Source organism: Saccoglossus kowalevskii, chromosome 1 (genome assembly GCF_978046115.1).
Source record: "Saccoglossus kowalevskii chromosome 1, keSacKowa6.1, whole genome shotgun sequence".
Lineage (NCBI taxonomy): Eukaryota > Metazoa > Hemichordata > Enteropneusta > Harrimaniidae > Saccoglossus > Saccoglossus kowalevskii.
In genome coordinates, this window is record NC_140641.1 from 6,472,967 (window position 1) to 6,495,995 (window position 23,029).

A 23,029-nucleotide genomic window follows, 5' to 3' on the forward strand; every position below is an offset into this window, starting at 1 on the left:
TATTATGAAGAATATTGTAAGACAGACAAGACAAGACGAGACGAGAAAGATACAGAGAATTACAAACTCCTCAGACGGCCTCTCATTGACTGGGTAGCCTGCTTCATTCATATTCCATCCACAACCTTGCATGTAGCAGTGAATGTGAACACAATCTAAGACATGTTTATAAACACAAAATTAAAATTCAGGACCATGGTCAAACCATCCAAAAACGCTCATTAAGTAGCCTTTATGTCTAGTACTGCACATATAACACTGTGGATCTTGTGTCTGTATCCCTTACACATCTATGGTTATTTTACCAATATTAGTGGGTGGGATGACCAACTTACTGCCCCTAAAGTTAATACACTAAATTATCATTTTTTTCTTAACATTTGTTGTACAAATATATCTCTACTACTATTTTTAAATATTACAAAGAAATAACTATTAAATGATGGACGAATGAAAGTCATCAGGGCAGTTGATAGCACTTGAGAAGATGGCAGTGAAGAAAACACCATGATGAGCAGTTAATAGCACTTGGGAAGATGGCAGTGAAGAAAACACCTTGGTGGGCAGTTGATAGCACTTGGGAAGATGGCAGTGAAGAAAATACCATGATGGGCAGTTAATAGCACTTGGGAAGATGGCAGTGAAGAAAATACCATGATGGGCAGTTAATAGCACTTGGGAAGATGGCAGTGAAGAAAACACCATGATGGGCAGTTAATAGCACTTGGGAAGATGGCAGTGAAGAAAACACCATGATGGGCAGTTGATAGCACTTGGGAAGATGGCAGTGAAGAAAACACCTTGGTGGGCAGTTGATAGCACTTGGGAAGATGGCAGTGAAGAAAACACCATGATGGGCAGTTGATAGCACTTGGGAAGATGGCAGTGAAGAAAACACCTTGGTGGGCAGTTGATAGCACTTGGGAAGATGGCAGTGAAGAAAATACCATGATGGGCAGTTGATAACACTTGGGAAGATGGCAGTGAAGAAAACACTGATGGGCAGTTGATAGCACTTGGGAAGATGGCAGTGAATAAAACACTGATGGGCAGTTGATAGCACTTCGGAAGATGGCAGTGAAGAAAACACCATGGTGGACAGCTGATAGCACTTGGGAAGATGGCAGTGAAGAAAACACCATGATGAGCAGTTAATAGCACTTGGGAAGATGGCAGTGAATAAAACACTGATGGGCAGTTGATAGCACTTCGGAAGATGGCAGTGAAGAAAACACCATGGTGGACAGCTGATAGCACTTGGGAAGATGGCAGTGAAGAAAACACCATGGTGGGCAGTGGATGGCACTTGGGAAGATGGCAGTGAAGAAAACACCATGGTGGGCAGTTGATAACACTTGGGAAGATGGCAGTGAAGAAAACACCATGGTGGGCAGTTGATAGCACTTGGGAAGATGGCAGTGAAGAAAACACCATGGTGGGCAGTTGATAGCACTTGGGAAAATGGCAGTGAAGAAAACACCATGATGGGCAGTTGATAACACTTGGGAAGATGGCAGTGAAGAAAACACCATGATGAGCAGTTAATAGCACTTGGGAAGATGGCAGTGAAGAAAACACCATGGTGGGCAGTTGATAGCACTTGGGAAAATGGCAGTGAAGAAAACACCATGATGGGCAGTTGATAACACTTGGGAAGATGGCAGTGAAGAAAACACCATGGTGGGCAGTTGATAGCACTTGGGAAGATGGCAGTGAAGAAAACACCATGGTGGGCAGTTGATAGCACTTGGGAAAATGGCAGTGAAGAAAACACCATGATGGGCAGTTGATAACACTTGGGAAGATGGCAGTGAAGAAAACACTGATGGGCAGTTGATAGCACTTGGGAAGATGGCAGTGAATAAAACACTGATGGGCAGTTGATAGCACTTCGGAAGATGGCAGTGAATAAAACACTGATGGGCAGTTAATAGCACTTTGGAAGATGGCAGTGAAGAAAACACCATGGTGGACAGTTGATAGCACTTGGGAAGATGGCAGTGAAGAAAACACCATGATGAGCAGTTAATAGCACTTGGGAAGATGGCAGTGAAGAAAACGCCATGGTGGGCAGTTGATGGCACTTGGGAAGATGGCAGTGAATAAAACACTGATGGGCAGTTAATAGCACTTTGGAAGATAGCAGTGAAGAAAATCACCATGGTGGGCAGTTGATAGCACTTGGGAAGATGGCAGTGAATAAAACACTGATGGGCAGTTGATAGCATTTGGGAAGATGGCAGTGAAGAAAACACCATGGTGGACAGCTGATAGCACTTGGGAAGATGGCAGTGAAGAAAACACCATGGTGGGCAGTGGATGGCACTTGGGAAGATGGCAGTGAAGAAAACACCATGGTGGGCAGTTGATAACACTTGGGAAGATGGCAGTGAAGAAAACACCATGGTGGGCAGTTGATAGCACTTGGGAAGATGGCAGTGAAGAAAACACCATGGTGGGCAGTTGATAGCACTTGGGAAAATGGCAGTGAAGAAAACACCATGATGGGCAGTTGATAACACTTGGGAAGATGGCAGTGAAGAAAACACCATGATGAGCAGTTAATAGCACTTGGGAAGATGGCAGTGAAGAAAACACCATGGTGGGCAGTTGATAGCACTTGGGAAAATGGCAGTGAAGAAAACACCATGATGGGCAGTTGATAACACTTGGGAAGATGGCAGTGAAGAAAACACTGATGGGCAGTTGATAGCACTTGGGAAGATGGCAGTGAATAAAACACTGATGGGCAGTTGATAGCACTTCGGAAGATGGCAGTGAATAAAACACTGATGGGCAGTTAATAGCACTTTGGAAGATGGCAGTGAAGAAAACACCATGGTGGACAGTTGATAGCACTTGGGAAGATGGCAGTGAAGAAAACACCATGATGAGCAGTTAATAGCACTTGGGAAGATGGCAGTGAAGAAAATACCATGATGGGCAGTTAATAGCACTTGGGAAGATGGCAGTGAAGAAAATACCATGATGGGCAGTTAATAGCACTTGGGAAGATGGCAGTGAAGAAAACACCATGATGGGCAGTTAATAGCACTTGGGAAGATGGCAGTGAAGAAAACACCATGATGGGCAGTTGATAGCACTTGGGAAGATGGCAGTGAAGAAAACACCTTGGTGGGCAGTTGATAGCACTTGGGAAGATGGCAGTGAAGAAAACACCATGATGGGCAGTTGATAGCACTTGGGAAGATGGCAGTGAAGAAAACACCTTGGTGGGCAGTTGATAGCACTTGGGAAGATGGCAGTGAAGAAAATACCATGATGGGCAGTTGATAACACTTGGGAAGATGGCAGTGAAGAAAACACTGATGGGCAGTTGATAGCACTTGGGAAGATGGCAGTGAATAAAACACTGATGGGCAGTTGATAGCACTTCGGAAGATGGCAGTGAAGAAAACACCATGGTGGACAGCTGATAGCACTTGGGAAGATGGCAGTGAAGAAAACACCATGATGAGCAGTTAATAGCACTTGGGAAGATGGCAGTGAATAAAACACTGATGGGCAGTTGATAGCACTTCGGAAGATGGCAGTGAAGAAAACACCATGGTGGACAGCTGATAGCACTTGGGAAGATGGCAGTGAAGAAAACACCATGGTGGGCAGTGGATGGCACTTGGGAAGATGGCAGTGAAGAAAACACCATGGTGGGCAGTTGATAACACTTGGGAAGATGGCAGTGAAGAAAACACCATGGTGGGCAGTTGATAGCACTTGGGAAGATGGCAGTGAAGAAAACACCATGGTGGGCAGTTGATAGCACTTGGGAAAATGGCAGTGAAGAAAACACCATGATGGGCAGTTGATAACACTTGGGAAGATGGCAGTGAAGAAAACACCATGATGAGCAGTTAATAGCACTTGGGAAGATGGCAGTGAAGAAAACACCATGGTGGGCAGTTGATAGCACTTGGGAAAATGGCAGTGAAGAAAACACCATGATGGGCAGTTGATAACACTTGGGAAGATGGCAGTGAAGAAAACACCATGGTGGGCAGTTGATAGCACTTGGGAAGATGGCAGTGAAGAAAACACCATGGTGGGCAGTTGATAGCACTTGGGAAAATGGCAGTGAAGAAAACACCATGATGGGCAGTTGATAACACTTGGGAAGATGGCAGTGAAGAAAACACTGATGGGCAGTTGATAGCACTTGGGAAGATGGCAGTGAATAAAACACTGATGGGCAGTTGATAGCACTTCGGAAGATGGCAGTGAATAAAACACTGATGGGCAGTTAATAGCACTTTGGAAGATGGCAGTGAAGAAAACACCATGGTGGACAGTTGATAGCACTTGGGAAGATGGCAGTGAAGAAAACACCATGATGAGCAGTTAATAGCACTTGGGAAGATGGCAGTGAAGAAAACGCCATGGTGGGCAGTTGATGGCACTTGGGAAGATGGCAGTGAATAAAACACTGATGGGCAGTTAATAGCACTTTGGAAGATAGCAGTGAAGAAAATCACCATGGTGGGCAGTTGATAGCACTTGGGAAGATGGCAGTGAATAAAACACTGATGGGCAGTTGATAGCATTTGGGAAGATGGCAGTGAAGAAAACACCATGGTGGACAGCTGATAGCACTTGGGAAGATGGCAGTGAAGAAAACACCATGGTGGGCAGTGGATGGCACTTGGGAAGATGGCAGTGAAGAAAACACCATGGTGGGCAGTTGATAACACTTGGGAAGATGGCAGTGAAGAAAACACCATGGTGGGCAGTTGATAGCACTTGGGAAGATGGCAGTGAAGAAAACACCATGGTGGGCAGTTGATAGCACTTGGGAAAATGGCAGTGAAGAAAACACCATGATGGGCAGTTGATAACACTTGGGAAGATGGCAGTGAAGAAAACACCATGATGAGCAGTTAATAGCACTTGGGAAGATGGCAGTGAAGAAAACACCATGGTGGGCAGTTGATAGCACTTGGGAAAATGGCAGTGAAGAAAACACCATGATGGGCAGTTGATAACACTTGGGAAGATGGCAGTGAAGAAAACACCATGGTGGGCAGTTGATAGCACTTGGGAAGATGGCAGTGAAGAAAACACCATGGTGGGCAGTTGATAGCACTTGGGAAAATGGCAGTGAAGAAAACACCATGATGGGCAGTTGATAACACTTGGGAAGATGGCAGTGAAGAAAACACTGATGGGCAGTTGATAGCACTTGGGAAGATGGCAGTGAATAAAACACTGATGGGCAGTTGATAGCACTTCGGAAGATGGCAGTGAATAAAACACTGATGGGCAGTTAATAGCACTTTGGAAGATGGCAGTGAAGAAAACACCATGGTGGACAGTTGATAGCACTTGGGAAGATGGCAGTGAAGAAAACACCATGATGAGCAGTTAATAGCACTTGGGAAGATGGCAGTGAAGAAAACGCCATGGTGGGCAGTTGATGGCACTTGGGAAGATGGCAGTGAATAAAACACTGATGGGCAGTTAATAGCACTTTGGAAGATAGCAGTGAAGAAAATCACCATGGTGGGCAGTTGATAGCACTTGGGAAGATGGCAGTGAATAAAACACTGATGGGCAGTTGATAGCATTTGGGAAGATGGCAGTGAAGAAAACACCATGATGAGCAGTTGATGGCACTTGGGAAGATGGCAGTGAATAAAACACCATGATGGGCAGTTGATGGCACTTGGGAAGATGGCAGTGAAGAAAACACCATGGTGGACAGTTGATAGCACTTGGGAAGATGGCAGTGAAGAAAACACCATGATGAGCAGTTAATAGCACTTGGGAAGATGGCAGTGAAGAAAACACCATGGTGGGCAGTTGATGGCACTTGGGAAGATGGCAGTGAATAAAACACCATGATGGGCAGTTGATAGCACGTGGGAAGATGGCAGTGAAGAAAACACCTTGGTGGGCAGTTGATAGCACTTGGGAAGATGGCAGTGAAGAAAACACCTTGGTGGGCAGTTGATAGCACTTGGGAAGATGGCAGTGAAGAAAACACCATGGTGGACAGTTGATAGCACTTGGGAAGATGGCAGTGAATAAATCAAAGAAAGCTTAGAAAGAACTCCCATGTGCTGAGAGTATTGGAGACACATTAAATATAATTCGAAATTACTTAGCTGAAAACTAATTATGCAAATCAGAAAATTAATATGACCAGATTTGAGTGTAAAACTAATGAGGTCTGCGCAATGTAACAGAAAATCTATGTCTCCAAGTTTAAATGAAATGTGATTAGAACCAAAAAATTATGAATTATTATGCTTATTAGGGAATTAATATGAACAGATTTTTACCCCAAACTAATTAGGTTTGTACATTGTCCTAGAGCATCTTTATACTAAGTTTCATTGAAATGGAATAATTAGTACCGTGAAAACTCCAAAATTTCGACCCCTCTAAAAATTCGAACGCCTATTTATTTGCCGGGTTTCGGTGTTTTATTTACCTCCAAATTTTCGATTCCACTAAAAATTGCCGACTCATTCTTATTCGAAAATTGCGACCAGTTTTAGTTTTCCCACAAACGAAAAAAAACACGATGTGAGCGTTCAAACGGGACCTTCCTCGAAGGCATGAATCCGGGTTTCTGATTGACTGAGAGATTTTTATTTTATTGGTAACGAAAATATATTCTAAATAAACGAAGTTTGAAATAAAAACGAACACAAAAATCTCGGCATGCTGCGTTTCTGAATTGTTGATTATTACTGTACTCAGTAGTGATTATAATAATGTACACAAAATAAATTTGTTGAATGGTTATGAAATACAAATAAAAGTCAACTTAGTTTCATCGTAAGCGAATGATTCCGGTCTCGTATAAACGTTTGATGCTGTAGGATATCCGCCATGTTCTCTTAGGTCAAATAGGTCAAATCGCTAATTAACCAATCAAAAAGCTGGATGATGCCAACGTGTTCAAATTACCATAGCTTATTTAAATATGTTAATGTTATTGAACGCAATGCGGAAGAGATTGGTGTTGTAGTACGATGTTTTGGCTTGGATTTTGATGCGAAAACGGCATGATTTTTTTTAAATAAAAAAATTAGTTGTTTTTAAAAAATAAACTGGTCATCTGAAGAATAATTTAACATTGTTCACAGTGATAACAGCTCATTCTCGAAAGGAAGCTTACCCGCTCACGCTAGTCACGATAAAAATCATACACGTGTACTCTTGAATAGATAAACGTCAATGACTACGGTAAAACTTAGACTCCATTTTAGCCGGCAGGATTGATTGAAATGTCCGAAAAATGACGCCAAAATACACCTTAAAAGTCCCATTTTATTTTCTTAAATCCCATTTTATTTTTTAATCCAAGGGCGAATTTACGGCAGAATTTGGTCCCTCAAATAAGGGACACGTGAGCTTTGATTCTAACCGGATACATTGCACTGGGTCGGGGAGATCGTTTGCTAAACTTCCATGTATCTTTTGTCCAATGGGTACCTGTACTTCGAACATTCGCAAGTTTTTCTAGGTAGTGCGAGACAGCTTTGTCTTTTGACCTATTAGTTTTGTGCTGACCTCTTCTCCGCGTCTTGATGTTTTGTTTTGCTTGTCATAATACTCACTGATTGATGACTTTGTTTAGATTTTGAGTTACAACTCGGCCACGACCTTTGCTTTTACCGTGAAACATGAGGAAGTTTACGTCAATTGACGGACATTGCATTTTTTAAAAACTAATGAAGCACACTGTCTATCATCCCCATTTTTTCATTTGCTGATTTCTATTCTGAAAAATTCGACCGTCCGAAAATGCACCTTAATTTTGACTCTAAAAACACGTCACATATCTAACACCAATTATTTAAAACCGGTCGAAATTTTGGAGTTTTTACGGTGCTTTAGATATCAGTGTGAAAGCTTAAAATTGGTTAATTATGCAAATTAGGTAATTAATATGTACAGATTTTAACCCGCAATTATTCAGGTCTGTCTATTGTCCTACAGCATCCATGTACATTCATTGATATGTGATGTAGTACCTGAGATATCAGTGTGAAAGTTGGTTAATTATGCAAATTAGGTGATTAATATGCACAAATATTTACCGGAAACTAATTGGGTCTGCATAATTCTAGATTCATTGAAATGTGATGATTAGTACTTTAGACATCAGTAGAAAAGCTGAAAATTAATTATGCAAATTAGGTAATTAATATGCACAATTATTTACCCTAAAACTAATCAGGTCTCTGCATAGTCCTAAAGGATCTATGTACCAAGTTTCATTGAAATGCGATGATTAGTACTTGAGATACCCGTGGAAAAGCTGAAAATTAACTAATTATGCAAATTAGGTGATTAATATGCACAACTATTTATCGAAAACAATCAATCTCTGCATAGTCCTTGAGTATGGAAGTACCAAGTTTCATTGAAATGTAATGCTAACTACTTATATCAAATGCTGAAAATTAATTAATTATGCAAATTAGGTAATTAATATGTACTGATATTACCATAAAAACTATCAGGTCTGTGCAGTGTCGTATGACATCTATGTACCAAGTTTCATTGAAATGTGATGATTAGTACTTGAGATATCAGTGGAAAAACCGAAAATTGACTAATCATTATGCAAATTAGGTAATTAGTGTCCACGGATTATTACCAAAAACTAATCAAAACCTAGCATTAGTTCAGAGCATCTATGTACCAAGTTTCATCAAAATCCAATGAGTGGTTGTTTAGATATCAGTGGAACAGTCATGGAACCACTAAAAAATAGCTAATTATCATGCAAATTAGGTAATTAATATGCACGGATTTTTACCAAAAATTAATCAAATCTGCGCATATGTTCAGAGCATCTATGTACCAAGTTTCATCAAAATCCAATGAGTGGTTCTTTAGATATCAGTGGAACAGTCATAGAACAGCTAAAAATTAGCTAATTATCATGCAAATTAGGTAATTAACGAGCATGGATTTTTACCAAAACCTAATCAAATCTGCGCATTGGCCCAGAGCATCTATGCACCGAGTTTCATCAAAAACCGATGTATGGTTCTTGAGATAGCAGTGGAACAGTCGGACACACATACACACACACACACATACACACATACACACATACACACATACCCACATACACACATACACACATACACACACACATACAGACACACTAACTGCAAAGACTCCCATTTTGTGCTTCGCACATGGGAGTCAAACACCATGATGGGCAGTTGATAGCACTTGGGAAGATGGCAGTGAAGAAAACACCATGGTGGGCAGTTAATAGCACTTGGGAAGATGGCAGTGAAGAAAACATCTTGGTGGGCAGTTGATAGCACTTGGGAAGATGACAGTGAAGAAAACACCTTGGTGGGCAGTTGACAGCACTTGGGAAGATGGCAGTGAAGAAAACACCATTGTGGGCAGTTGATAGCACTTGGGAAGATGACAGTGAAGAAAACACCTTGGTGGGCAGTTAATAGCACTTGGGAAGATGGCAGTGAAGAAAACATCTTGGTGGGCAGTTGATAGCACTTGGGAAGATGACAGTGAAGAAAACACCTTGGTGGGCAGTTGACAGCACTTGGGAAGATGGCAGTGAAGAAAACACCTTGGTGGGCAGTTGATAGCACTTGGGAAGATGGCAGTGAAGAAAACACCTTGGTGGGCAGTTGATAGCACTTGGGAAGATGACAGTGAAGAAAACACCTTGGTGGGCAGTTGATAGCACTGAACAAAACACAGGCAGTAAACAATACATAGGAATGCATTCACCTAGAATACATCAGTCAGAAATATAGACCATTTATGCCCAAGAAAACTTTCGAATATACAACTTTTTGGCTTTCATGTCGTCAATCTGAACCTCGTTGCCACTAATGTAGACAGCTTTAAGACAATGTTCCATCATTTTCTGTACTTGTGGAGAAACTATAATAACTATGGTCCTTGGATGTTCAGTGAAATTATCGTGAAGTTCGTAGTCCAGGCAGAAAGGTGCAATTTGGAAAGTTAGGGGCTTTCCACTGCTAGTGGGCACACTCACAAAAGCATCACTGCAGAAAGTGTATGCCTTGACGACCTCTTGTTGGTATTCTCAAAGCAATGTATATCGTAGTATCTTTAGTGCACCTTTGACGATGTCTTTAAATACCATCATAAAAAATCTCAAATAATAATATGACATATAGTATGGTTTTGAGACAAGCAAGAAAAAATAAACAAGGGACTGTTATGCAAGTCAATATGTATTTATATGTTTACTGATACTCCATCACTAGTTAGCAACCAACTGATACATGAACTTATTGCAATTATGATAATTACAATTCTTCCAATTAACCAACCTTATGAGTATATTATATTATCCATGCCTTATTAAAGTACTCATTAACTTTTCAGTAAATTTATATCTAGAGGCTGTTAATAAAAGTATCTGGTTAGAAGTAAAGGTTAATACAAGAATATACACAGAGGCTCTATTATAATGTACTGTAATCTCAGGGGAGCCTATGAAGAAATACTGTCGCCAGGTATTTAGATATTGTACTACATGCCAGCAAGTATCGTGATCAGAGATCAACTTGAAATTTATTTCGTGGTGATTTAGATTTCTGCACATCAGTTAGTGAAGTACACTTGAATCTTAACTATAATATAAACAGTAACAATCAATAATTAGAAAAGTAGATATGTTTATTAAATAAAGGTATATAGTGATGTGGAGAAAATACATAGAAGTGCTCAAATGACAGATTGAAAACTAGAGTAATTACTGTAACTAGAGACACAATAAAGGCATGCAAATTAAGGTTCTAATAATGAATTCTGTTCACTTCTGTGTTTTTTTTTTGGTGCTAAATGATTGGGTTAGAAATCAAACTCTAGAAATACATTCACCTCTTCATCAATAAAATTATTGATAACAATCACAGTTTTTGTTCTGTTAAAATTCAGATTACAGCCATTTATGAATCGCTTAGACAAAAACAATATTATTATGATTCTACTACAAAGGAAATACTAAAAAAAATTACAATTACAGCATTGATCAAATCAGTAAAGTATATTATATGTCATACTGATTGAAATTTCAATTACATGTAATGTTGACAAGGGATGAGTAACAGATTGCCTTTGATAACATTAAAATAAATGGACACAATAATAATTCCTAATCTATATCATCAATGATTTATAAGGATATGCAATTTTATATCCAAGTATGATGACATGCAATAGAGTTCTTGTTCTGTGTGTGCACCGATCAAATGCATTTCTGACAAATAGCATCACAAGACGCAGAAGTAGAAAACGGGCAGTAATGCATTCTTATTACATTTATTACGACATATAGCGTATTTCAGTTAAGTATACCTAGCGGGTTTGTGTTGAAATAGATAAAACTTATGCTGTTTCCATGCAGCATGTAGACTTGACTTAGGCTATACATGTCATCAACAAGTTATACAACTACTAGTGACGTATGGATGTTTTCACTGACAACAGATGGTGCATGTGACACATGTCTACATGTGACAACCTGTTCCCATATGTCCTACTTTGCAAGCTTGCTCAGTTATTAATAGAATATCAATGTTAATAATTGTCAAGTTCATTAAATTAGATTCTTTTATTTAACACTGATTTGTCATAATGTTTACTCCAATGTATCAGTATAGTGAATATGTACACTGTCACCACATCAAGAATATATACCCTATTTGTCATCACATCTAGAATATATCTGTAAATATACCCTATTTGTCATCACATCTAGAATATATCTGTATATATACACTACTTGTCATCACATCTAGAATATATCTGTATATATACACTATTTGCCATCACATCTAGAATATATCTGTATATATACACTATTTGCCATCACATCTAGAATATATCTGTATATATACACTATTTGCCATCATATCTAGAATATATCTGTATATATACACTATTTGTCATCACATCTAAAATATATCTGTATATATACACTATTTGTCATCACATCTAGAATATATCTGTATATATACACTATTTGCCATCACATCTAGAATATATCTGTATATATACACTATTTGCCATCACATCTAGAATATATCTGTATATATACACTATTTGCCATCATATCTAGAATATATCTGTATATATACATTATTTGCCATCACATCTACAATATATCTGTATATACACACTATTTGCCATCACATCTACAATATATCTGTATATACACACTATTTGCCATCACATCTACAATATATCTGTATATATAAACTGTCACTAATTCTGTATTCCCAATTACTGAATTTGTCTCATAAATTTAAGCAATTTACAATAATACAAGTGTGTTGTAGAATTTACACATTTATGTGAAGACAACAAAATGTTAATACTTTATACTGCATTAAATGTCATGTCTTTCATACGTTATTCATAAGCAATCTATGTATGCAGGCTTCAGATGAAACAGAATACACCCTTGTGAAATCAAAATGAACGCCTGATGATTGTATGCAACTTCTTGTCTAAGTACACTAACATCAAAGTGATCAATGCTTGTACAATAGTAAGTTGTATTCTACATTTGTATTCCATACAACCATTTCCGTAAAATTTGACATATTTCATTAAAGCTGGCATGCATACCGGTAGAACCATATTACATTTATTTCCAGATGTCATATTGTTATACCTCCATAATATTCATTAAAAACAAATTATTTGTTATTGAGAAGACTAAAAGGGAAATGTACAGTGTAGTATAAGATTGGCCCAGCCATTGTATTGTTTTATATGATAATTGCTTTTAAGAACACATTATTAAAATGATGCAAAATTTCTTTGACTGGTCTATTCTGCTGTGTCCGCTAGTAACAAACCCAAGCTGGTAATTATGCTGATGAGTAGTATGAATTGTTAGCCAATGGGAAGGCAGCTTTTAATGCAACTAGTTCTATGCAACCATAAAGCACACATTACCCTAGCCCATATAATTCTTTGCACAATCGCATGCCTATTTTCCTCCCTTTAAATGTTCCACTCCCAGGTTCCACATTGTCACTGCATATCATGAATAATTAATAACAAAAGATACATCTTAGAATAGTAACTTTGTGTCAGACCAAGAAAAAAATAATTATCATAAAAAACATTTGTAATACCATGGCTGGGCAGTCTAAATGTAGCACTAAATCAAACACTTGGAGATATGCATATACATGTACATGCATGTACAGTTGAGTGTATTTGATCACCTGTAAGATATAGGACATCTCACAAGTGAACCCACAATATCAGATTTATTATCCCAGTATAGCAATTTGTTTAATAATTCTGACCTATTACAGTCATGCAGTTTAATTATTAGACATCTTGTTAAGCATGTTGTCATAATTTATTAAGATATAATAGTCAGAATGTCAACAACAAAAAACATTTGAGGGCAACCACATTAATACATTTTTCAATTTTGGACAATGGTATAGGGACTGATTTTTATAAACTGTATGGCATGTACTCGCTGGTTAGGGGTAGTAATTGGCTTGAAGAAACTAAATACAGTACATCAGTACATCTTTTGTAAATGCATTTTGCTCATGCATAAAGTCAAAGCAGGTTCTAACCATCCCTCATGCTGGAACCACAGGCAACTTTTCTGTTTCTTGTTTATTGATTGATTGCACAGATGAGGCAACTGAATTCCTGCCTGTGCATTCAACACAGCAAATATACAGCTGGCACGCATACCGATTCTTGACAGTTTCTACGATTACAAATGGTATTTTTTACATGTACCGTGTTCATTGAAATCTGGGACATGTATAGATATTATAGTCCAAAATCCCTTATACATGGATCCAAGTTGTTGGATCCTGGTGAAATTTATTGTAACTTAGAACTGTTTTGATTTCAACACCTATAATGTAGGAATCATTTATAAAAATAAAAATCATTAATAAAATAAGTCATTTTAATGATACAGCATACAATAAATGCAATTTTTGTTTATGAATTCTTCTGTTAGAGTCTCACTTTGAATAGTGCAAATTCAAGTTACAGTTATCACAACACACATGCCATATAAACATCCATGAAACCACAAAACCCACCATTATAGAATGCCATTTAATCTGTATTTTATTTTGGCTAGAATCTGTAGAATGTCATAACCAGTGTTTTTGCCCTAGGGAACATACATGTATGTAGTACCACAATTGGAAAGGGTGGTAATAATAATTGCAGATGCATACATGTAGCACTATGCATAGCACTATATATGTGGCACACTTGGAGAATGCTAGCAGCACACTGAGAAACTTGGGTAGCGACATGCAAGGTAAATCAGGTATCGATACAATGGGGAGCTTGGGTAGCAACACGCATGAAAACTCAGGTAGCAGCACACTGAGAAACTTGGGTAGCGACATGCAAGGTAAATCAGGTATCGATACAATGGGGAGCTTGGGTAGCAACACGCATGAAAACTCAGGTAGCAGCACACTGAGAAACTTGGGTAGCGACATGCAAGGTAAATCAGGTATCGATACAATGGGGAGCTTGGGTAGCAACACGCATGAAAACTCAGGTAGCAGCACACTGAGAAACTTGGGTAGCGACATGCAAGGTAAATCAGGTACAATGGGGAAACGCACATGAAAACTCAGGTAGCAACACATTGGGGAACTTGGGTAACATACTTGCTTACCGCTCATAATAAAAACACTACAAACATGTAACACATGTTTGACCAACAGATGTCATATTTTATGTAACAATTTCTGTACACATTATACCGAGTGCATTGTTGTCATTAAAAAAAAATAGGAATGCATGATAAAGGAATCAGTAGTCAATTACTGACAAGAACATAGTCTTTATACTTTCACATTTGTGTCCCAACAGTAATTCCTGTAATTGCCAATCACGTCGAGGGGCAAATTTTATCGCACACGCATAGTTCATCTACTAATCAAAATCAAAATAAAATTATACATTAGTCTGTGTGTGAACATTATATCACAACTTCTGATGTCTTTTCTTATGCATCTATTTCAGTTTAATCATTTGTGTCAGAGAAGTAAAAAATACAGAGGCACAAGGGGAATTCAGAGAATACAATACATATCTTAGCCAGCAATGAGTTGCAATGAATATTGCTGCTTGCTACACAAGGAAAATGTATGGTAAAAACTTGTTCATATAAATAACAAACAAACTGGCTTTAACTTTATGGAGGCATCCAAAGCAGTCTTGATTCCCTTTGAAAAATACCTATTTTCCCTCCACTATTCCACTATTTTGTTAATATGCAACTGTAAAATATATACAAAATAAGACTTTTTACTTTTAGTTACATGCCCACATGTAGGTAATACTAACGCAAGAGATTAGTTTCTATGCATAGTATATCAAAGATACACGTAATAATTAAGTGGTTAACTGAGTACACATATTGATTTGAATTTGTGTTGCAAAACTGCTTTATGGAATTTTCAATTTCAAAAGTACAGCTAATGTCCGATAACAAAATCACTACTGAGTCACCGGCAGATATAAATGTCAAATAAAAAGCAGCGTATATAGCAGTTATAGCGCGAGACACTACTATCATGAAAATTAGCTCAAAAGGTATTCCAGAGAGAATGACTAACGCTACATATCCTCAATCAATCTTTGAACAAATAATTCAGAAATCGAGTCAGAAAGCATCATGTGACATGACAGACAGATGATGAAGATTAGCATATCGAATACAGTGTAAGGCTTCCTTGTATTCTGGTGAGCTACTTTGTATTAGACTAGTCAATGTATTACATGCACAATATAGCCTAATGGTACATTTATTCAAATTACCGGGTAATAATACAAGAAACTGGTACTTGCAAATTACGGCGTGTATATGAAAATGCAGCTGTCAGACAATCTATTTAATCTAATTATTGTAATGCAGATATCAAATCAAAATATCAAATATATCATGTAGATATCAACAACAACAACAAATTAGCTGAAAACATAGTTGATCATTTGAAACTCAAATCAGATAATGTTCCCTTGACAATAAAATTATGCAAATTGAATTCTATAGGATGTTGGCAGTTAATTTTTTGTATTCATAGGATTGACCATGAGAAAAATACATTTCAAATGTTATCGAAACAGGTTTTTGGTCATTTTATCAAATCACCTGCTGATTATTTTTTTCATCCTTGGATGCTTTCAGCAGGCAATGTGTTGAGATTATATATTGCAGACTGAGCATAGATTTTACTTCAGATATCTAACATCCTAAGGGGTGATTTCGTTGATGTATTGTGTTCGAAAGAAGGAGTATTTTCTGTAGGTGGCAAACTATGTAAGCGCTTAAGTAAATGTTGTTTTTGAATGGAGTATGAATGAAGGATTATTTTATGCTTGGTACATTTCAACATCACCTGCTGATGCCAATTTTTTCCATTCATTAAAAATTGAATTATAAATAATGCACTCTGAAATTATCACCCTTGACATCAATACATCAATGTGGCTAGTGGATATCTAAATAAAATTAATTATAAGCTTCTCATGTCGTTTTGGAGATATTGTCTAGACACCCATGAAAGTATGGGGAATACAACACTTCTGGATGGCCACCAAACGAGCGAAGTTACAATTTAGATATCTGCATTTTAATTCTTCTTGTCCCAAACTATAGGACTACACTTGTATTTAGCCCTTTATGACATTTTTGGTTAATCGAATATGGTGGCCAAACTATGTAAGTGACAATCATATTGAGCTTGTTAGATTTCAATGGATTAAATACACACACTGTATTTGCTCTATTACAAGTATTTAGCCCTTTATGACATTTTTGGTTAATCGAATATGGTGGCCAAACTATGTAAGTGACAATCATATTGAGCTTGTTAGATTTCAATGGATTAAATACACACACTGTATTTGCTCTATTACAAGTGTATCTCCAATAAAGTGCATGTAAGCCAACAACTGCATAGTAAACTGGATTTTTAAAATAGGATATATTTTGACCATCACACACCTGCTGTTTAAATACATAAATGCACTTCAAATAGAGCAAATATGGTATTCTAAACAAACCAAATTACACTGAAATGAATTAGCAGTTCTGAAGAAAATAATTTGTTTAAGTTTGCAGTGGATTTGTTTTGTTTTTAAAAATCATTATTATTGAATAGTCGTTATATTATGAATGAACAATTCAGTAATATTAAACTTCAAAAAAAGTTTATATTCTTGCATGAAAATTAAAGATGGCACTAATTATATACCAGCAATAATTGATTTTACAGGGAAAAAAGTGTTTTTTTATTCCATCAATTTCTGGCCACTTGTTTTTTCTATCCTCATAATTCAAGATCATAATTATCAAATAGTGGCAGATCAATCAGTTACTGTGAAATCACTTTCTAAGGCATTTGATTTTTCATTATCAAATACAGAGACCAAACCAATTATATATTTTCCGTACATCAGCAAAGTTAAGCCATATCAAATTTCAAACAAATCTGAGAAGTAATTCTTAAAGACAGGATTGATGTTTATTGTTGTGATTGGCCATTTGTTAACATACTAAATAGATAGCTATATCAAATATTTCAAGTTTCTAAAGAAAATCTGGTAAGTAAGAATACTATAAAAACAATTGAAATTATTGAATACTACCCAGTAAATAATGTTTAACATTTGAACTGGCTGAGTAAAAACCAGTGATTACAAAAATCTTTAGATCATGATGGCATACATGATGCATTATTTGTTGTCAAAATGCAAAATTTCTCAAAAAACTCAATCACTTGTGGTTGTGTGACGACCCACAAAAAACTGATTTTGAGTAGAACTGACTTTTGCTATCATCACAAAAGCTGTTAAAAATTTGTAAGTACTTGTTTAACCTTTTAAAAAGGGGTATTTTTTCGCAAAATCAATGCCAACATATCATACTGCAACTTTGACCATAAAAATATAAAGAACTTGCTTCCAGGATACGATTTGTTGCTTTCAATACTATGAAGATGTCAGTAGTACCATGCAGTATTCTGATTGGTTAATGGCATTGTTGAACTTGTGTTTAAAAAAGCATGGTGGATTTTTAGCATTTGTACAGAACCAATCAAGTGTTCTAAAACATGTCTTCACAATAGAACAAAGTTTACATATATTTCACAGTCAACCAAAGAAATAATTTTGTTGGTATCAAACCATGACTAAATAAAAAGCAATGCTGTTTAATAGAACGTCAAAAAACAAGTTATTTTTGTGTGTATGTCTACAGTTTGCATGATGTTTACATTCTGCCAGTGTGAATGTTCCTAACATTGCCTACTATCAGTTGAAGGTTTTTGTTTTTATGAATTAAAAGCCTAAAATTAGGGTCAATCTACTGGTTCAAAAATTTGATGGAATTTTAGAGAACTAATTCAGCATAATTCTGTAATTTTTGAAGCCACTAAATTACGGAAATTTGCTAAATAATTGGGTGGTAGAATGTTCAGATTAGGTGACATTTACAGTAATAGAGCTCAGTTTCAGTTTCAAGATGGAACAAGACGTAAGTGATTCTCAAACTTTACATATATGCTAAAAACCAAAAATGCAGATCAGGAAAAGCATTTTAAAGCATTTTCTGCAGTTGTTCGAAAAATGCAATATGGCAGAATAAGTCACATGAGTCAAAGTTTCTAATCTTGACATAATTGATGTTTTAATAATACAGAGTTTCAATGATGCTGATAAATTTAATGATAGGAAAAACAAAAGTGAATTAGATCAAGAAAAAATTATGAGCGATACTACAGCGATACTAAAAGTTGGATGTATGAAATAAATGACAATACCTCCACAGATTAAACTTTTTTGATATTGCATTGCTTTCTCTCAATCACTGTATAATTGGAATTACTGAAAATAGTTTATATAAACTTAATACAGACAACAAGAATGTGTACCTCCCCCCTTGTAAGTTGTTTATACTCCCAACAACGCTAATAAGACTTGCAATCATATAAATGTTAATGAAGGGCTTCAGTTTGTTTGACTATCTACAAATACAATGGCTTTTATTGAAGAGAGAAATGAGCAAAAATACTTGTATTGGATTAAAATTTATACATGTCTTGTACATGTCTTTCGCAAAATCAATTAAATTATTGGAAATGGCAATTCAGATATACAGATCTCGTAACATATGAAATTCAAAAGAATCGATTGGGATAATTATTGAAATATTCACTGTTAGTGATATCATGTCAACATGAAACCAGAAGCACACCAAATGATGGGATGTTCAGAGTGTTGGAATGTTACTCCTGTATGAGTATTGTTATTACTGAATTACATATTTATTTTTAGGGCTTATTTGTTGGGTTTTATTTTCCTCTTTTCGCACTGACAAGTAATTAAAATCTAGTGACTATTCGTCCTTCGGTAATGTGTATTGATTGATGTTACAATTCAAAGAAAAACCACTTGAACACTTGTGTTTTTTGGGAATAACTTATCTCGAAGGTCGAAGGTCAAGTTTACTATTTACAATTACCACCAAAAATTGTAAAATGGAATGAATGAATGAATAAATAAATAAATAAAATCGAAGTCCATCAACGAGTTAAATATTTAAAAAACAAAAACAACTTCAACTGTAATTTGACAATATAAATTTTATTTTGAATCAAGCATTCAAATGAGACGTGTCAGGTCAATACAAACGTTGTCTGGCGTGCCGACAGTGTATGTGACATGACTACATGTTCTTAGACTTCTCTGTATTCTCGTCATGACGTTTCTATTCCCTTCTGAATCCCTGCTTTTCTAATGACGATGGGAAATCGGCAACAAAAAAGAAGATTACATTTGAACCTTCGCAATTTGTGAGTGACATGACAATTCACATACAATGTGACAGATTTCGGAAGATTTTTCAATTTAACCGGCCGACCTAGAAGGGAAGGACGTCGATCAGACAGAACACTGTAGTAGAATCGTCTGATCAGTTTATCGTATTCGCCGTCCGAATCTAGTCAGTCGGCGTTTGAATGAAAGACTGACGGATTCTCGTACATCGTTGGGAAATGATAAACACACAAACAGAAAACCCTATTGGTGAAAACACGCATCCAAACTTCAGTAAAACACGAGAATAGCAAAATTCATAGTTTTGCCCTCAAAATTCACACCCACAAATCACAGATTCAGTTCAATACCCGGCATTTTGAGGGTCATTCTACTCACCGCTCTGTTCACCAAGGAAAACCAGCTTGAATTTTCGTAACGGATTCCCAAAATCTCCCGAAGAAGACATTCTAACGATGGGTGTTAATTAAAACTGTTCTACTAAAATATTTCAGTCGCTTTGGACCAAGAATCGTAGAAATATTCAGACACAAAATCCAAGATATCCAACAGAATTATCGCCGCCACGTTTGGAGCCTCGTTCTCATTCACGGAATATGCGCACTCGTTAAAAATGTCGTCACTGTACAGGGTTCGGGGATCAGGGGGCAAGTCCATTGTTGCTACAGGTGTGTCTTGGTGCACGGATATGGTTAAAAAATGACTCACTTCGAAAGTGCGTCGCCAGTGACATCAGTATTACTCATTGGTTAGACGCTTCCAGTTCCACACATACATTTTATTTGTCACCAAGTCACATCATAACAATTTTAACATTGTGACTCACACATCTAAATCATTCGCAAAAGTTTTGTTTCAACTACAGGATTTGTGTCTCCCGATATTGCATGTATGACTGCGCGTTTCTGGTATTTGTGTTGTGTGTTTAATTGTTATTGAAAACGACGTTTTCCCAAATGATATAGTATTGCCATAAATATACATGCATCGTACAGTACCAGCAGCTGTAACAGCTTGAACACTTTAATAATATCGACAATAACACACAATATACATCGAGACATGTAGACTTGTTGTGTTCAACTTCAATGAACTGATAATAACCAGATTTAGTTGTTATTTTAAAAATGGTATTTACTATAAGGTATCCGGTTATTTTGAATTATTATTAAGGCCTACTATTACGGACTGCCATTTCCAATATATCATGTTGGCAGCTGTTGCATAGTTTCTATTTTTATTTCGATTTTCACTTGCATATTTATTCAATACATATCTAAACATTGATATATTTTCAGTGAATGTTTCTATGACGATTGATAGGATATACTCCAGTATAATATATTATAATGTTGTACAATGAAAAACCTTTGAAAAAAAAAGATTTGCAAAAAATCAATTCTGGGTGGCATAACAAGGTATTATTAAGTATAGCTGCAAGCAGGAGTGATTGGCTTCGGCTCAATCTCTGTGAATTAAGTATGTGCATAAATAATGAGGACATGCCAACCATGTATCAAAATAACGTTGTTTCACACAGACGGTATCCAGTTAGCAGTAAATTTGCATCTGAAATTGACATGTGAGAATTGTTTAGGTCAGGCGAAACCCTCAGCTAATAGTGTATGTATAACAAATATGTCAAAAGGCCAACGGTTAAGTTCAGTTTATGCATTTCCATACTGTGCATTATGTCAAAATGGAAAATAGCCAGTGCCTACAAACTTAGCACACACATTAATTACTGAGCAGTTCCCAGTGATCTGGCAACATTTTGGGTCAATATGTTTTTACAATATACAATTACAATAAGGAAATTGCTTGCAAAACCAGGTTACATCTTTTGTATTTAAAACATTTTTTATTGAGTCAATTTACATAAGCACTTTACATAGTTACATGTATATGTACCAAAAAATTACATTGCACAACAGACAAGTACAAAGTCTCCACAAAAATATTACAATTTTTTCAGGTAGTCATGTTGATATGCTAGGTCGTTGCTACAATTTTCATAAATTTTCCCCATTTACCTTTACTGTTTGCAATCAAGTACTCAGTTTTCTGCACCCTTTGCACGAAGTCTTTAAATTCCTCAAATTTTGGTTTGTTACCCTGACATCTGCAAATATAAATAAACCTCCTGGCTACCAAAAGCAAAAGGTTTAACAGGAGGGGGAGTAGACTATCACCAAACAAGAAGCATTCTGGGTCGTTTACCCGAGGGAAACTCAGTTTTGTCCCCGATATCTCAAAGAATGTATCCCAAAATAATTTTACTATTGGACATTCATAGAAAAGATGAAGCAGATTTTCGTCAGGCCCCTTACAGAATTTAGAGCCCTCGCCATAAATTTTTTAACCAATGGCCAAAATTTGTTATAAAAATCTGCTGGCAGACCGTCATTACCTGGGGTTTTATTTGGTACAAAAGTTTTAATCACCTCCCAGGATTCCTCGACAGAGATGAGGCCTTCACAAATGTTTGCCTGATCTTCAGTGAGTTTTGGAATGTCTGGATTATCAAAAAAGTAAGCATTTTCCCTCCTCGCCCTTTCATTTTGGTCAAGTTTTGAGGCATACAAATTTTCATAATACATTTTAATTTCATTATTTATTTCTCTCTGGGACCTCACCTCTAACCCATTCGCTCTAGTAAGTTTGTTTATTTGAGGTCTCTAGCGTTCATTTTTTCTAATTGCAAAAAATACTTAGTATTTTTCTCACCTAACTCATGCCAGTTGGCCCTAGCTCTAACAATCTGCCCCTCTGCTATTTCGTCGTATTCCTGTTGTAATGATTGTTTTATTTGACTAAATTCATGTAATACTTCAGCAGTAGGGTTTAGGCAAATTTGATCATCTAGAATTTTTAATTTTCGCTCAAGATTTTCTATTTTTACTGTTTGTTTTTTCTTTTTTTCTTTACTAAAAGTTATTGAGGTTTTCTTAATACAATATTTAAGCCAGTCCCATACCATACGCGGGTCCTCAATATCCTTGCCTTCTTTTAGCCAACTAGGGAACTGGGTTTCAATAAGCTCAATATAATCAGTGTCTCTCAATAAGCTAGTATTCAATTTCCAATATGAAGTACCACGTACAGTTTCGTCATATTTCAAGCTAATGACGACCGCCGAATGATCAGACAGCACACAGGCAACAATTTCTGTTTG

At 36.7% G+C, this 23,029-nt stretch overlaps 1 protein-coding gene across 3 annotated transcripts in view; it reads right to left on the reverse strand.

Moving 5' to 3' along the window:
• The window catches only part of LOC100368437 (ras-related protein Rab6), a 38,358-nt gene extending 17,910 nt beyond the window's left edge, over positions 1–20,448 (reverse strand). For all 3 annotated transcript variants that reach the window (XM_002737683.4, XM_085498534.1, XM_006820072.3), the window contains exon 1: positions 20,233–20,448. In XM_002737683.4, coding sequence (XP_002737729.1) covers positions 20,233–20,302 — 70 coding nt within the window. In that variant the 5' untranslated portion in view covers positions 20,303–20,448. The remainder of the gene's footprint in view (positions 1–20,232) is intronic.
• Positions 20,449–23,029: the final 2,581 nt, after the last annotated feature.